We start from the raw sequence: 16,683 nt of genomic DNA, 5'->3' as shown, positions 1-16,683 counted from the left end.
TTTGTTCAGCAGGTTGATTGTGCAGTTTCCTTAAATGCAAATTAAGTGATTTTTTTCTAAGTGGTGAAAGAAAGATTGAATTAATTTCTTCTTTTGAAAGTAACTTAGGCAAGGAAGCTTGAATTAATTGGCTAAAGTTTACCATCGTATTCATCATATGAACTAATTGGTTAAAATTTGCCTGTAGAAACCTCGGCCCTCAAGATATGTGTATAAGAAAGCAACTTAGTCTTTGTGGTTACTTGAGTAACCACAACTTGAGTCATATAAGTTTTTTAAATTGTGGTTGTGCTCATATGTGATTTGTCTAATTTGAGAATACTTTTCTCTTTATTCCCCTAAATTCTATTTTTTTTGGTCCAGTGAATAATTTCAGTATCATATCTCAAATTCATAAAAAGATATCCAAGCCTATCTTATTGATATTTAAAATATTCTGATAATTATTCTATGTCATATCAGTCTCACTTGTCAAACTATTAGTCATTGCAACAATTTGGGAGTTTACATCATTGGTAAATATGTAAGGAACATAAATGTGTTTCATGTAATTATGAGAAATAATACTATTCTATTCCATATGTTCCTCTAGAGAAATATTTATTGTTATTTCTTTCAAGACTGTCTAGACTTCATATAAACTAGAGGCTTAGGTAGGTGCATGGCATTGTCCAGAGTTGACATTTTGAAGGGAGAAGATTATATTATCATCATCTTTGTCAAATCAGAAACTCAGGCCTCTCCAAATTCAGTATGCCTTAGGGAAAGTAAAGCAGCATCTATGCTACAGTCAGATCTCACAAGATAACTCAGATGTACTCTTTAACAGAATTTAATTTGTGTTAAAGAAATTTTAAATTGTGATTTTTTTTTTTTTTTTTTTTTTTTTTTTTTTGTATATATAGTACTTTCCAGGAGCAGATGAGCCATTACAGTATCCTTGTCAGTATTCAGATGAAGGACAGAGCAACTCTGCCACTAGTACAGGTAAATGGATAGATTGGAAGAATAATATCCTGATTTTTTTTCTATCTTTTCCCCATGAATTATAATCAAGAAAGAATGAATGATGCATTTGCATTTTAATTCCTTCATTTCATATGATCAGCTGCAATTTGAGATTCCAGGTGCATCATTCTTCATGAAGGTATCTAGATTAAACCTGCTTCCAAGTCTTGGAATTCTTACATAATTTAAAGATTGACTATTATATTGCTGTGAATATCATTCTTAATTTGAAAAAATAGTTTTTACAAAGATATTGCTAGATCAAATAGTATTAGAAATTATTGTAAATGTATACAACATGTTTCTTTATGAATGCCCTACTTTTGGGTTTTTTTCTAAGAGACTCTTATTTAAGAAGCTGTGCTTTAGTTGAAAGTTCCTCATTTTCTAAAATATGAAGTAGTAATAAGAATTGGTAGTTTGTGGTAATCAAAAATAGTAGAGGGCTAGGGTTGTGGCTCAGTGTAGAGGACTTGCCTAGCATGTGTGAGGCACTGGGTTCGATTCTCAGCACCATATATAAATAAATGAGTGAAATAAGGTCCATCAATAGCATATATATATATATGGAAATAGCATTCTAACTTAGAAATATTATACTTCTCAAAATATTTTGCATTTTTGTTACCATATTACATCTACAAGGTAAGTATATACATGTACACATGTTTACCCTACTCTTAAATTTCATTTTTACTGAAATATTTTTAATGTTCTTTTCCCATGCTCAAGAATAGTTTTATGTATTTTAAGTTTCTTTACTGATTGGCTAATTATTCTCAGAGTCTAATTTTATTGAAAATTTATTGGGTTGCTCTGAATTCTAAAGTGAACTTCTCTAGAATTCTGTCATCACCTTCTCCCTTTACTCCTAAACCCTCTCCTCCTTTCCATATTGTGACCTTGAGTCCTTTGATCCTCCCACCTTTTCACTGACCTTCAGACCTCTTAGGTTCTTTTTTTCCTTCATACCTCCACTTAATTCTAGTAAACTCTGATATTCTCTTGGAAATTTACTCTTGGGTGGTGAAATCAGCCTGATTAAATATGACACTTAGCTACTTCTTGCCTATGCCAGTGCAGCTGAAGGTGACTGGAGATAGCACATATTTATAGTCCTCAAGTGCATATGTAGCACTGCTGGACAGTTGTACTATTATTAGTCCATACTTTGACCTCTTTCCTCAAACTTCAAACACTTCCTCTCCACATCTCACTCTCAGCTAATAATCAGAAGAAAGCTTATACAGGCTCCCCCAGTATTCACCTACTTAACCTGCATCTGTACCTATATGTAATCTGTGTTTTCTCCTATTAGTGTGGCTGAACTATCCAAGTTTCTAGCCAAAGGCAAACCTTTCTGCTCAAGCCCATATCCTATCTGCCCTTCCCCAAAATTCTCTCTGTTGTATTATCAGTTTTAGCCTTTCTACTAGGATCATTTCCAGAGTAAATATGGTCTATATTTGAAATTCCTAGCTTTTTTCATCCCATTTTATCTAACAGCAATGCCAATCAGATTTCAGTTATACCACTGTTTCAGAACTGTTCTTGTTAAAGTGACCAGGTATTTCTATTACTTGATTTAATGAGTGATTTTTCATTTGATATACTTTATTATTATCTCCTTTTTCCTCTTTCTTTTTTTTTTTTTTTTTGGTACTAGGGTTTGGACCCAGGTGTGCTGAACCGCTGAGCCACATCCCCAGCCCTTTTTATATTTTATTTAGAGACAGAGTCTTGCTGAGTTGCTTAGGGCCTTGCTAAATTGCTGAGGCTGGTTTTGAACTCTCGATCCTCCTGTCTCATCCTTCTGAGTTGATAGGATTACAGGCATGCACCATCTTCTTCTTACCATCACTTTCTTTCTTCATTTATTTTCTCCAAGACATTACATTAGCCTGAGTTTCATTTTAGGTCTCTGGCCATTTTGTTCTGTTTTCTTTGGTTTTTATTCCTATCTCCTCAACCTACAAATGTCATCATATCAAGGCCTCTAATCAATTTAGTTATGTCCTTTTCCTTGATAACCTCTTCTAATACCAGGGCTTTATATACCATCAACTTAGTGATGTTTTTCTTTATTCCATACTTGAAATTCATATTCATATATCCAGCTACTTGCTTGATATCTAATAAGAATTCAAACTTAACATTTTCGAAACCGAGTTCCTGTTACTTCATTTAAACTTACTCATCTTCTTGTTTTTTCCATCTCGGTTAATAGCCCTTAGTTATACTAACTTAGAGTGTAAACCTTAACTTATGACTACTAGATTATTAGGCATTTTGACTCACTTTTTTGTACTATCCTTAAGTGTTATTTCTATTCATGTCTTGCCACTCGAGAAAAGTACTTTGGTTGCATGCTATTGAATGAAGCACTTGTGGTATTCTCAACCTGTGGTCATAATGTTTCTGCTTTCCTAGGCTCATTCATGGACATTGCTTCTACAAATACTAGTAATAAAAGTGACACTAATATGGAGCAAGTTCCTGCCACAAATGATACTATTAAACGCTTAGAATCAAAATTATTGAAAAATCAAGCAAAGCAACAGGTTTGTTACATTATTAAAAGTAAACTTATAGTAACCTTGCCAGTTGTCATAACATTAAACTAACTGAAATTAATTATTTGTCATCTTCTATTATATAAATACTGATTCTTCTTTTATTGGAGGGGGTGTGGGTAGCAGGGATTGAATTCAGGACACTCAGCCACTGAGCCACATCCCAGCCCTGTTTTGTATTTTATTTAGAGATAGGGTCTCACTGAGTTGCTTAGCACCTCACTTTTGCTGAGACTGGCTTTGAATTCACAATCCTCCTGCCTCAGCCTCCTCAACTGCTGGGATTACAGATGTGTGCCACCATGCCTAGCATGACTCTTCTTCTTGAAGCAGACAAATGAGCTTAAGAAGAGAGATATAATGAGTTTCTCCTGCCATTTACTACCAAACAAGTTGTTTTTCCTTGATGACTGCTGTCTCTGCCAAGTCAACAACCCCATCTCTGTGATGACCCCCTCACTTTATTGATTGGTGCTTAAAAATGTATAGTGGACAGATTTAGGCTGCACCATCCACTTAAAGGAGTTCCTAAATGTGTCTTCATGCTGTTCATGTTTATTACATTGTTGACTTAAAAATATTTTTTAAGGAGCAATTTTTGTTCTTGTTTGCAGCATTTAACTAATAATGGGCATTTAACTCCTAACTCTAGTGACTGCCCTTTCATAAAGATAGTATCTCAGCTTGCTTTTCCTTCTTCTGTTGCTCCCTGTTTCTTCAAATTTCCCTCCTTCAGAAAAGTAGAGGATCCTTAAGAATTCCACTTGGCAATCTTCCTCCTTCTATGCTGCCCAAGATTTCTAAATCTAAACAACTTAAGTAATTCAAAATGACCTATAATTTTAACAGAGTGAATCTGGACGTTTAAGCCTGGGAGCCTCCCGTGGGAGCAGTGTGGAGAGTTTGCCCCCAACCTCCGAGGGCAAGAGGATGAGTGCTGACATGTCTGAAATAGAAGCCAGGATTGCTGCCACCACAGGTAAAAAGGAACCACAAGTCCAAAGATGAGTGAAATGTATATATAATCCTTTTTGGCATAGTAATTGCAGTTGTTTTAGTGGGGTTGTCAGAGTTTGTTTGGTTTTTTTTTTTTTCCCTAAGCTTTTAGCAATAACTTATATATTTACGTCAAATTCCAAATGAGGAAAGTATGACTTATAAGTTTTTTTGGATTATAAAATCTGTCTTCCCATTACAAATTTTATTAAAGATAATTCTTTCTGTTCAAACATGAGCTGACAGTCTTAAGTGATAAATTGAAATATTGCCAACTCCAGAATGTTTATAGGGATTTCGAGTGATTTTACTAGATATTTGTGTTGAACTTAGATAATAGCAAATATGAAGTTAGTTAAAAAATATATTCCGGATCTGGCTATGATTCAACCTTACTATGTGCTTCTCCTTCCTTCTAGTGGGAAAAATAGCTAAGTTGATTGTGGTTAATTCATTTAATCATAAAATAAAAAGAGTAATAATTGTATTGGATCTTGAAAAACTAGCATTTAAATTCCATTTTGTCAGTTATTAAAATTATTAACCACAGAAGAACTAGTCAGCCCAAACCAATTATGTATTTTATTACCCAAGTAAACTGACAACTTTCTTTTCTAACCAGGTTTCATTTTACTACTGCTTATTTAATTTGGGATTTTTTGGTTTTGTTTTGTTTTGTTTTCTCCTGATTTTTCCCATGGTAGAGGGGGGCTGATTACAAAAAGTAAACACATTTTTTTGTGGAGAATATGAAAATGTAAACAAAAACTTATATAATTATCCTATTAAGAAATAAACACTTAATATTTTTGTGTAGTTACCTCTAGTCTTTTAACTTAGAATACATATAACTGTGTGTTTTCCATGTATTTTTACATGTATATTTTTTAACTTAGCTAACTAGGTTTTATTTTTTTAGGTCTTTTCTTTTTTTTTTTCTGAATAGAATATTCTCATTGTATGTAAAGCTCTTTTCAGAAAGAAGTAGTCCAGATGAACCATCGTACTATATACTTATCTTCAATTCATCATGATAACTGATTTAATCAGTTAATACTAGACTCCATTAGATATACAACAGAGTATCCAAAATAATAGTGTCCATAATACATAAGCCTTGTTTTTCATACATAAACAAGTTTAGAGGTAGTCTCTGTGATTATCAGGAAGCTGGTCTTCCTTTCTCTCTCTGTTATAAGCCTGTCATATAGCTTCTGTTCTCAAGGTTACCTTATGGTCCAAAATGGTTATTATAGTTTCAGTCATCACTTCTACATTTCAGACAGCAGGAAGGAAGAATCAGGGAAGGATGAAAGGGCAGCCAACCTTTTTAAAGGAGCTTTCTACAACAATTTTCACAAAGATGTCATTGGCCAGAGTAACATAGTGGTCCGATGCTCACACATAGCTTCTAGTGAAGAAGGGATCTGGGGTCATTTATCTGGGAATATTGCTATCTTAATTAAAGTCAGAGCTCTGTTGCCAAGAAAGAAGGAAAAAGAGAGAGATTGGCAGGGAACTAACAGAATTTGTAGAAACAATCAAGCTGAGTTTAGGTCACCAACCACTGACAAGCCATAAGTCAAAAGTATTTTTGTGGAGTGGGCTTGATGAACTCTGCCCACAGAGACATACCCCCACATTTTGGGGGAACCTTTTTCAGTTCAGGGATTGTCAAGATATATTCACCCAGTATTGATTATACTTTAAAACAGAAAGTAGTGTTGTCATAATAGTTTCATGCTGGTGTTATTTTTCTAGTCAAGAATTGGAATATAATTATTCATAGAAATGATATTTCACTAGGTTAAGGGTAACCATGTACTTTAAAATTACCCTATCCTTTGAATTTTACATAATTTAAAATTTTTAGTGAATTGTCTTAGTTTGAAGGTTTATACTACAACTTCTTACAAACTTCATGTTTAGCAGGAATACATTCTAAACTTTGGAAATCGTAGTTTCAGTTTATTAAATATATGTGTAAGTATTTATAATTAGGAAAGCATATACATTGCATACTTTGATTCTATATTTATTGTTTAATTACTGAATTTTACTTTATAGTGCACATCAGGAAAACACCTAATTTGAAACTATATTTCTGTGTTTGTGTAATTAAAACAAATATGATAGCTTATTTCTTATTAACTCCTTTTTTCCTTCCTACCTTCCCTCCCCTGCCCTCATCGCATATCATTGGTTTCATATAGATAGATTATTTCTGTGAACACATTTGAAATTTAGTTTCCTCATTACCCTGCAGCTTTGTCTGTCTCTTTTTTTTCCCTTGCTAATTAAAAACAATGTGTGAAACTTCTTGTATTGTTAGTTGTTTGCTCTGTAATCATGCCTTTTCTAAGCATGGATGAATAGTTAGATAGTTCTGCATGCCAACATGCATGAAATGTTATTAACATAATTATATGAGAATTATTCTGTTTTTGTAGTTAATCATTTTCTGTGTTACTATTTGTGGTTGTTTGCATGTATACTGTGTATATGTGTTTTTGCAGCCTATTCCAAGCCCAAACGGGGCCACCGTAAAACCGCTTCATTTGGCAACATTCTGGATGTCCCTGAGATCGTCATATCAGGTATCATAGACCACCTAAGTTGGTCTAATAGCTATGGAACCGGAATAATGATCCCTGGTACTTTTTAAATGCTTCTTGCTCCAATTTTTAGGACATGAAAATTGATACCTTGCATGCAGTAATTAGGAAGACAGATTCAAAACTCTACACAATTGTACTGAAATGGGCAAAGCCCCCACCTCTCATATAGCCAGGATAAAATAAAAGGGAAAGTAAATCTTTTCACAGAATGGAGAACACCAACCAAGAATTCTGCCAACTTCCTCTCATTTGGGAAATGAATATATGAACTCAACTCAGACCTTTTTTGCACCCAGCAGAAAAGGAAACAACTGTTTGAATTTTTTGTTGTCCTGGGTTCCTTTCCTCCTCAAGTTACTACTTTTGAGGCTACCTCTAGTCTTTCTGTTCCAGTCCCTTTTTGTTGGCAACAAATTAATATGAAGTTGAGAGAAGAGAGTTGCCAGAAACAAAGTAAAACAAAGGAAGATTTGCTGTTCTGCAGAGTATCTTGCCCCTCCCAAAAAAGTAAAACAAAGGCTAGTTCTGGTTCTTTAATCAGGAAGTCCTTATAAATTACCTGCTTTTGTACCTAATTTATGTCAGATTGGTAAAATACTTTAATATCTTGTAGTCATTTCATAGAGAAATATGAATTACCATTTCTAATACAAGCTTAAATGGCATATTGACCTTCAGTATTGACTAACATATATGTTAATTTTATCAAAATTATCCTTTACCCCTCTACTATAGGCTTTTCTTTCACCTCTCTCCCTGAATTTTGATAAAGAGTTGCACAGTATTCCTTACAGTATTATGTATGTGATTTGCATGAAAGCACTCTGTACTTTGCCTGTGATTGTGCTTTCAGCAAAAGTGCTTATATTGTAGTTGTAGTGATTTATTTTACCTCTGAACTGAAAACTCTGTAAGGATAGAGACTGAGTCTCTGTTAGTTGTTATCAGTTATATCAGTAATAGTTTGCTCACTTCTTCAAATATTGAACATAATGTTTAAATAGATAGGTGTTTATTAGATAAAGAAAGAAACCATTATTGATCATGTCCAGAAACTAGGAACTAAGATACAAAAATATAAATTATACAATTTGGGGGCCATTTTGTCTATATAAAATTATTTTATATTTTCACTAGTTACAAAAGCAGTTTCTTATTTTACAACATTATCACTATTTGTTGTTCAAAGAAAAGCATTAATTCATGTCTTACATAGTAATTTTTCATTGAATCAGGAATGCTTTATAATTAAAGTATTTGTGATCATTTTACTTACATGCTGAAAGATATATTTATGAAGGAATATTACTCTGATGAAAGAAGGGGTAGCATTTAAACATACGTACTACTGAGCTGTGATTACCTTAAATGTGTAAGAAAATAAAACATTTAGACAAACAGCAATACAATCAATTAGGTTTTATGGATAAGCATTAAGAACTGTGTGTGTGTGTGTGTGTGTGTGTGTGTGTGTGTGTGTTTAGTAATGCAGCTATTACTATACAAGATTAGGGAAGATGGAAGGAAGAGAAAAGAATAATAGCTTATGTTTTAGTCAGCTTTTTCGCTACTGTGACCAAATGGCCCCACCAGCACAACTGTAGAGGAGGAAGAGTTTATTTGAGGGCTCATGGTTTCAGAGGTCTCAATTCATAGACAGCTGACTCAATTCCTCAGGGCTCCAGGTGAGACAGGAACAACATGGAAGAAGATTATGGCAGAGGAAAGTGGTACATGGTGATCAGGAAGCACAGAGAGTCCACTCACCAGATACAAACATATACCCAAAGCCACACCCACCCCAATTCCCATCTCCTCCAGTCACACCCTACCATTTCAGTTACCACTCTGTTATTCCCTGTCAGGGGATTAAATCACTGATTGAGTTGACTCTTACAATTCAATTGTTTCTCCTTTGAACCTTCTTGCATTGTCTCATAGGTGAACTTTTGGAGAATACCTCACATCCAAACCATAACAGTTGACAACTGGCAAGAGTTACTGGCTTTTAAGTAATAAAGGCCAGGGATGCTTACTAAACATCCTATAACATACCACACAGGTCCCACAACAAAGAATTAGCCAGTTTGAAAAGTTAACAGTGCTGAAACTGAGAAACCTTGGTTAGATGCTCTTTGTGATGTACAAAATAGTTTAAAGTGCATCATATTAATTGACCTTTATTTAGCCTTATTAGCAGTGAAGTTAGCAGGTGAATTTATAGCCATTTTTCAAAGAACTTAGATCTAATGATGGTTTTCCCAGAGTTACACAGCAGCTAGGACCCCAGCCCTCATGTTCCCACCACTTGCATTTTCACTCCTACTCTAATATTAAATTTGTTACACATAGTTTATACAAGCTTGATTGCTATTACAAAATTAAATTCTAAAATATGATTCACAAAAGTAAAACTTTCCAAATACTGAAATTATAATTATAAGAATGAATATGTGAAAGTTTTTGAGTCTATGTTGGAGAATACCTCACATCCAAACCATAACAGTTGAAATATATAAAATATTTTGCCTGGTTCCCTGAAAAGCCTGAATTGTTATTTATTGTTTACAGTGTCATTCTTAGAAATGAAAAGAAATTTTAGATTATGATTTCAGTTGGATTTAGATCTCTTAACCTAAACAGATTTAATGAGTGTTTACTTTCAATTTCAGGTAAGGACATTTGGCTATCCTCTTTGTTTGTTGGTTTTTAATAGACAGTGAGATAAAGTAGTAAAGTGAAATAAGTAGAATATGAAAAGACTGAAACATATTTAACAGAAGAGTGGATGAGTAGTTAGGTTTCTGATGCTTTTATACTGTTGCTTTTCTCTGGGAGTTTCAAATATTTTAGGTATTGGCAAACCGATTGCCTTACTTTGTAGAGTACTGGTTAGAGGTAGGCAGATACTCTTCAGGGGCACACCTAGACATTATTTTGCTTGCTTTACCAAGATGAGAATATAACCTTTCTAAAACTAAATTTGATTGAAGAAATAATGGATATTAGTGTTTGTAAACATTCTTTTTAACTGGATAAATTATTAAATATATCCTTCTAAATAATGCAGCACTAATATGAAGAGACAGTTGAATACAAAGAATTGAGTTTTTCTAAATCTGGCATATTCATACAAGGTATCTGCAAGCACAGATAAGTGTCATTAATTATTGTAAAGATAGTGTCATTAGCAGATATAAACCTTTGATTAGGAATGCTGGGGCCCAAGAGGAACTAAGATATCTATGCCTGTTTCTGTCACTTATTCCCACCATACTTTTAAAGTATTTTTGTGTATTGTGACTAATAAAGAAGTTAATTTTACATTGAATATTTAGGAGTCCATCCACCATATTGTCGTCTACCAAGATTATTTTTTATAATATTAAAAAAAATTTAGCATAATAAATCTGGTTTATTAGAAGGCACAATTCAGCAGGAAGTAATAATTGCTCTCATTTGATAGGAGAATTTAAGAATTTAAAATTTAAAAACAAGACTGAAAAACCTACCTGAAAGGTCTAAGGGAAGAGGCAGAATTTGCTAAAAGTGGTTTAAGAATATGAAATTTGTGGTAGCCTAAATAAGAATACATTTTAAATTACATATTCAGTTTACCATGAAACAGGAATTTAATACTGCGATATAAGATGCTATATAAAATTTTTAATCATTTTACACATGAGAATAACATCCTATAATTTTTAATATTCTAATTTAAGAACCTTAAATTTCCCCAAGTTTTGGTTAAGAGAAGTCTTCACGCAAGTACAGTATTGTTTTTTAAGTGAAGAGGATCATCAGGAACTTTGAAAAAAAATGAGTATAGTTAAAGGGATGGAAATCTGTGAACATATTTAAACCAGTAAGAAAAACTACAGAAGTGGTCTGCCTAGGACTTAAGCTGGCAGTCTCCAGAAGAATTCTAGGATGACTTGCTTAGGAAAGCAATTGTATTTAAAAGAGAAACTTCTTCGAAGAGGTGGATTTTGACTTAAAAACATAACTTTGAAAACAACTGACCTATAAACTGCTTATTGTTTATAGCTGCCTCCCTTTTGATTTGAGGATGGGGAGTAGGCAAAGGTATGTAGCATGAGTTGGCCTCGTGATGTACTCCTTCTGTTGCTCTTACTTAGGAAAAGTCATTCTAAAATATGTATATAGTTTTTCTCTATCATAAGTAAAGAAAGTTTCAGAATTGATCACAGAATGAAATACTCCCATCATATGTGGGTTTTAGATTCCTTAATCGAGTGTCTGTTTATATCATGTTGCTCATTTCTTCTACTTTTTTTTTTGTTTGCAACATTTGTAATACAGGTATGCACATATCAAAAAACTATAGAAAAATGTACTACGAGTGCATTTCTAAATCATTTAGTTGCAAAATATTCAGAATCCAAATGTTCTGCAAACACATGCAGTGATTTTCCTTTGCAGTACTATGAGATTGATTTTTATATTCATATTTCTAAATTATGACTTAAACTTAATATTGGAGCAACAAGTATTTGTTGATTGCAATCCTTTTTTGCTTTGTCTGAACTATTTGCCAGGTGGTTTCTGCCATGCTTATGCTAATTAAAATGCATCGTCTGATGTTGCTTGCTTTAACTCATGCTGTAGTTTGAAGGATTTTCTCATTTAATGGTATTTGTTACTGTCTGCTCTTCTTTCCCCTGCTTCCTTAAGTTTTTACTCCTTTTCCTCCTACCCCCCACATAGACTCCAGTTCATTTTTGTTGTTATTGCAGTGATGGTGATGTAATAGTTTATAGACACATGTGCAGGATGGTTCCTCAGATTCACAAATGTTGCTGATCTGAAAAGAGAATTCCAGACACTTTTACAAGCTTGTCTCATCTATTGCTAATTTTAGAATGAGTGTGTTGAATGAAATGTGCCTAAAATTGCTTATTAGTCATCATGATGGGACTCCTTCTTGTCCTTGGGAAACAGGGGTAGTTAAAAGTATTCATAAAAGTATCTTAGTATGCATGGTTCAATAAATACACAGTTCGTTGTTTTAATTTGTAGTGGAAGGTTGGGACTTCTGTGAATAAATTGAAATTTGAAGTAAATTTGAATTCATATTATGCAAAGAAGTCTAAAATGTAAGAAAGAAATGATTTAGACTTTCAGAAGTTGCTATAAATTTTGAGTTTTTATATTCACTACACATATTATTGCATTAAACATTCTTATTCCATCGTAAGGTCCATTTGATTTATATGCAAAACAATAATGAGGTCACATGGCTTAAGCTGTCAAATTATGTTGATTAGTTTAAGAGGATTTTTTAAACTCAGAATCATAAAAATATGAATTTTTTTGCTAATTGGGCCACAGCTATTAGAGTGCATGTTATGAGTACTGCCCACTAGTTGAAAAATTACATAATATAGCTGTCAGAGTCAAAAGAATTTTGAGTATTGTGTCAGCTGTTATGCATGGTATTTTGGTGTTTCCTTTTAGACAGCTGATTTCTCATCTTAGAAGATACTGTATAAACAACCCTGTTCCCAGATAAAAGTGCTGAGTGACACTATTGCTCAATTCATTCCATTTTGCTAAAGACTTAAATTTGTAGCATTCTTTTTTATTTTTATTAAATAAAGCAGGAGATATACACACACACACACACACACACACACACACACACACATATTGCAGCACATTTCAACAATATATATTTGAGAGTGAAATGAGAAGTTAATTTATCTCCAGGAGGAAATTGAGTTGATATTCACAAATAACAAATTACTGGATTCTGACAAACACTGATAGGATTAAGTGTGACTCGGTATAATAAATTTAAGCCTAAGCATCCATTTGGGCCCTGAAACAAGGTACTGCTGCCCATTAAAGTCAGTTGTGTTGTGTCTTACAACATGCTAGCTGTCTTGCTGTAAAAAACTGTAACGTAAGGACCTTGAAATAGATGCCGTCATCAGCTCCAGCCCCCCGGCGTACATCTATTTAAACACATGACAAAAGATGGTGGAAGAGAGTTCAGCAGCTATTCATGTGGTCGGAATGGTTATTGTATTAGGACTTATTCTGTTGTAAGCCAGCAACTTTTGAGTTAAAACACTGCAGCTGTTTCTCTTCCTTTCCTTACATATCCATCTATCTCCCTCTCTCCCTCTTTCTCTCTCTCACACACAATAAACTCACTTTTCTTTTTTCCCCATAAACATTTTGTTTAGATCCAAGGAGCAACAGATGGAAACTTCCTGCTATAGCAGTTATACCCTTATTACCTATTTGAATAGCTTCCATTATTTTACTTTTTTTATTTTTTAAAAGGCAACGGGCAGCCAAGACGTAGATCCATCCAAGATTTGACTGTTACTGGAACAGAGCCTGGTCAGGTAAGACTTAACATTCAAATTCTTTGTCTTTGAAAAATAATAAGCAGAAATCAAGCATTAACTATAATATACTCTTCAAAAGTGGTTTTGTGAATTGACCCAAAATTGTGGTTCAGAAGTTCATTGACAATGAACTTAAATATTCAAAAAGCATAGATTCTGTTGTTAATTTAACTGGAAGGATAACTTTCGAAAGTAAGTTTAAACTGCATGAGAAAGTAAATTGTTCAGTATGTCTCTATGTGTATGATTTTTATATACATTTTAATAAATAAATATTCAGTTGTATAATTAATAATTTGTCATTATCATAATACTCTAAAGTGAATCACCAGTGTTACCTCCTTTTTATCAATGAGAGGAGTAAGTAGTTCCCCAGTAAGATGCCTTTCTTCTGGGGTCACACAGGACATTGGCATGTGTTTTAATGTAGCATATCCACTGCACTTATATTTTTGTGAAATATCCTTAAGACAAATATTTAGCAAGCAGTTGGATACACTCCAGAAAGGCATTTATTCCAGTTGTCATGGTTTTTATTTATATTTCTAGATGTTTTTCTAACCACCCATAATCTTGTTATCACTGCTTCTTTGTAGATAGTCCAGAAAGTGCTATTATTAAACCATTACTGACTAATATAGTGTCTTTTTTTTCTTTTTTTTTTTATTGGTTGTTCACAATATTACAAAGCTCTTGACATATCATATTTCATACATTAGATTGAAGTGGGTTATGAACCCCCAATTTTACCCCAAATGCAGATTGCAGAATCACGTCGGTTACACATCCACAATTTTACATAATGCCCTATTAGTAATTGTTGTATTCTGCTACCTTTCTTATCCCCTACTATCCCCCCTCCCCTCCCCTCCCATCTTCTCTCTCTACCCCATCTACTGTAATTCATTTCTCTCCTTGTTTATTTTCCCATTCCCCTCACAATAATATAGTGTCTTAACCAACCAGGTATATATAAAAGTAGATCAATCATTAGTTTTTTTGTTATTCAGGTTAATGTATCTAACATATATAATTTATATAACATTCTCTAAAATGATTGAGAACTGATTATGAGATGTGTTGTTGTTGTTTTGTTTTCATTTATACTGAAATAAATTTTGTAAGTACAGCATGCATGTGAAGTAATAAAACTATCACATCATGGTCCTTATTCATGTAAAATTGTAGCATTCTATATTATAAAGAATGTGATTTAATTTGTGATAATTTGTATTAGTATTTTACATCCTGAAAAGTTACTTTATTTCATTTTTATAAAAGACTATAAATTTTAGAGATTCTGTGTATTCATTAATAAAATTTGAAAGCCCTGTATTGCCATCATCTTAACTAACTTAACAAAAAATAATTTGAGATATTTAATAAGTATCTTTGATTTTCATTTATCTGGAAATATTTTTATTATACAACTCATTGACTACATGCACATGTTCACATATGTTCTTAAAGTATACAGACACTTTTACTGTATGTTTTATGATATTAGTAACTCTAGATCTTTATTCCTCTTATTCAACAGTAAATTTTTCAGTAAATTTTTTTTTTTTTTTTGAGGCCCTGGAACTTTTGACTAAAATTTTCCCTTTTTCTTGCCCTCAAATACTTAAAAGTTTTAGTAACAGATAGTTTGACATCTGGTACTTGCTTTGATTCTGGAGAAGCTTGATGAGCTCGGCCTTTTAAGTTCTGTTTATTATTGCTATTGATATTCCAGTTATGAGAACCTCTAACCAAGTGCTCTCCCTTTGACTAGGAATGAGAAGCCTGCTCTAAGAAACATGAGCAGTGGCTGCTAGTGTGCATGCTTTTCTGTGGACTCTGGAGAAAGGGCATTGCTTTAATTCAGGACTGTTCTCTTTACACCAAGTCTTATATCTTATAATCATGATTATTAACCCTTTAATTTACAGTGATGCTTTCAGAAACTAAGGAAGACTGATTGTGGGACAGTCATTTGCTTGATTTGTCATAGACTATTCTAAAAGATTTGGGTAAGGGAAAGTTTTATATGACTGTAACTTCTGTTCTAAAACAGTTGGTGTGCAACCATTATACAGCCAGTTTCTAAAACTGATCCACTCTTTCAAAATTACTTAAGCATTATAACCTTAAAATGCCTAATGTCCCTTTTGGAATAAACTGACAAACAGTAACCCTAATATATTATGAAAACATTTTCCCCTGAAAAGTATGTGATAAATGACCACTAAATTGAACTTTAAAAAATTACTGGTAAATACTCATTATTTGAAGGACAAAAGTATTCATAATGTGGATTCCTAATACTTTGAAGGTATAGTTCTTTCCTGGTAAAGCAGTGATAAGCTGGTTTTTCTGTTTTAGTTTTTGCTTTGTTTTTTTCTGGTCATGGAAATTGATAAACAGCATGAAGAAAAGAATTTTGTCTACCTAGTACATCATCAGAGAGAAAGAATTTACTGATAAAAGTTAACATTACATGTCATTAAAGAAAGTGAACCAACCAAAGTTTTTTACTTTGGCTCTTGACTTGATACAATCTCAATAAAATGACTTACACTTTTCACCTGTAAACTGGAATTGGTTGTGAGACAAATAGTGAGCAAAAAAAACTTCTTAACTAAAGGTAGCAAGGTAAGCATATGTGTTATATGTGTTAAAGGTTGTCTCTCGCAGTGTACAACTTACTTTTAACCATGGTTTGCAGTTAATTCAGGACATTTATTAAACACTTACAATGGGTATGGCCCTCCTAGAGGCTTTGAGAAAGACAAAAGAAACCCTAGATATCCAAGAACTGATCTGACACTGAGGTGTCATTATTGTTAGAAGTTGTTCCGACTCTCACAGTTGTCTATATTATTACGTATGAGACATCATCTTCTAGACCCCAACATCAAACAAGGCTATGCTGAGACCATGGTAAAATGAGACAAAACAAGCCCAGTTTATAATGCTGTCTAAACACAGACCAAAAAAATTAAATGCCACCCACAAAATACCAAACATTGCCCTCTTCCACCTAATATGAGTGCTACTTTACTATTTTACTTCATTCTGGTCTGCCTTCCTTATAGAATTGGCACTCCTGTTGATAGCAACCACTCT

At 33.3% G+C, this 16,683-nt stretch overlaps 1 protein-coding gene across 5 annotated transcripts in view; it reads left to right on the top strand.

Annotated features, from left to right (window-relative positions):
- Positions 1-16,683, top strand: part of MAP3K7 (mitogen-activated protein kinase kinase kinase 7) — a 64,853-nt gene that overhangs the window by 32,403 nt on the left and 15,767 nt on the right. For 3 of the 5 annotated variants that reach the window (XM_081296674.1, XM_081296670.1, XM_081296671.1), the window contains 5 exons: positions 906-987; positions 3,439-3,569; positions 4,431-4,560; positions 7,094-7,174; positions 13,508-13,572. In XM_081296674.1, the coding sequence (XP_081152800.1) occupies positions 906-987; positions 3,439-3,569; positions 4,431-4,560; positions 7,094-7,174; positions 13,508-13,572 (489 nt within the window). The remainder of the gene's footprint in view (positions 1-905; positions 988-3,438; positions 3,570-4,430; positions 4,561-7,093; positions 7,175-13,507; positions 13,573-16,683) is intronic. The other 2 variants (XM_081296672.1, XM_081296673.1) reach the window with 1 other exon arrangement.

Source organism: Spermophilus citellus, assembly GCF_964194105.1.
Source record: "Spermophilus citellus genome assembly, chromosome: 5".
Lineage (NCBI taxonomy): Eukaryota > Metazoa > Chordata > Mammalia > Rodentia > Sciuridae > Spermophilus > Spermophilus citellus.
This window is presented reverse-complemented; position numbering and strand designations above follow the sequence as displayed.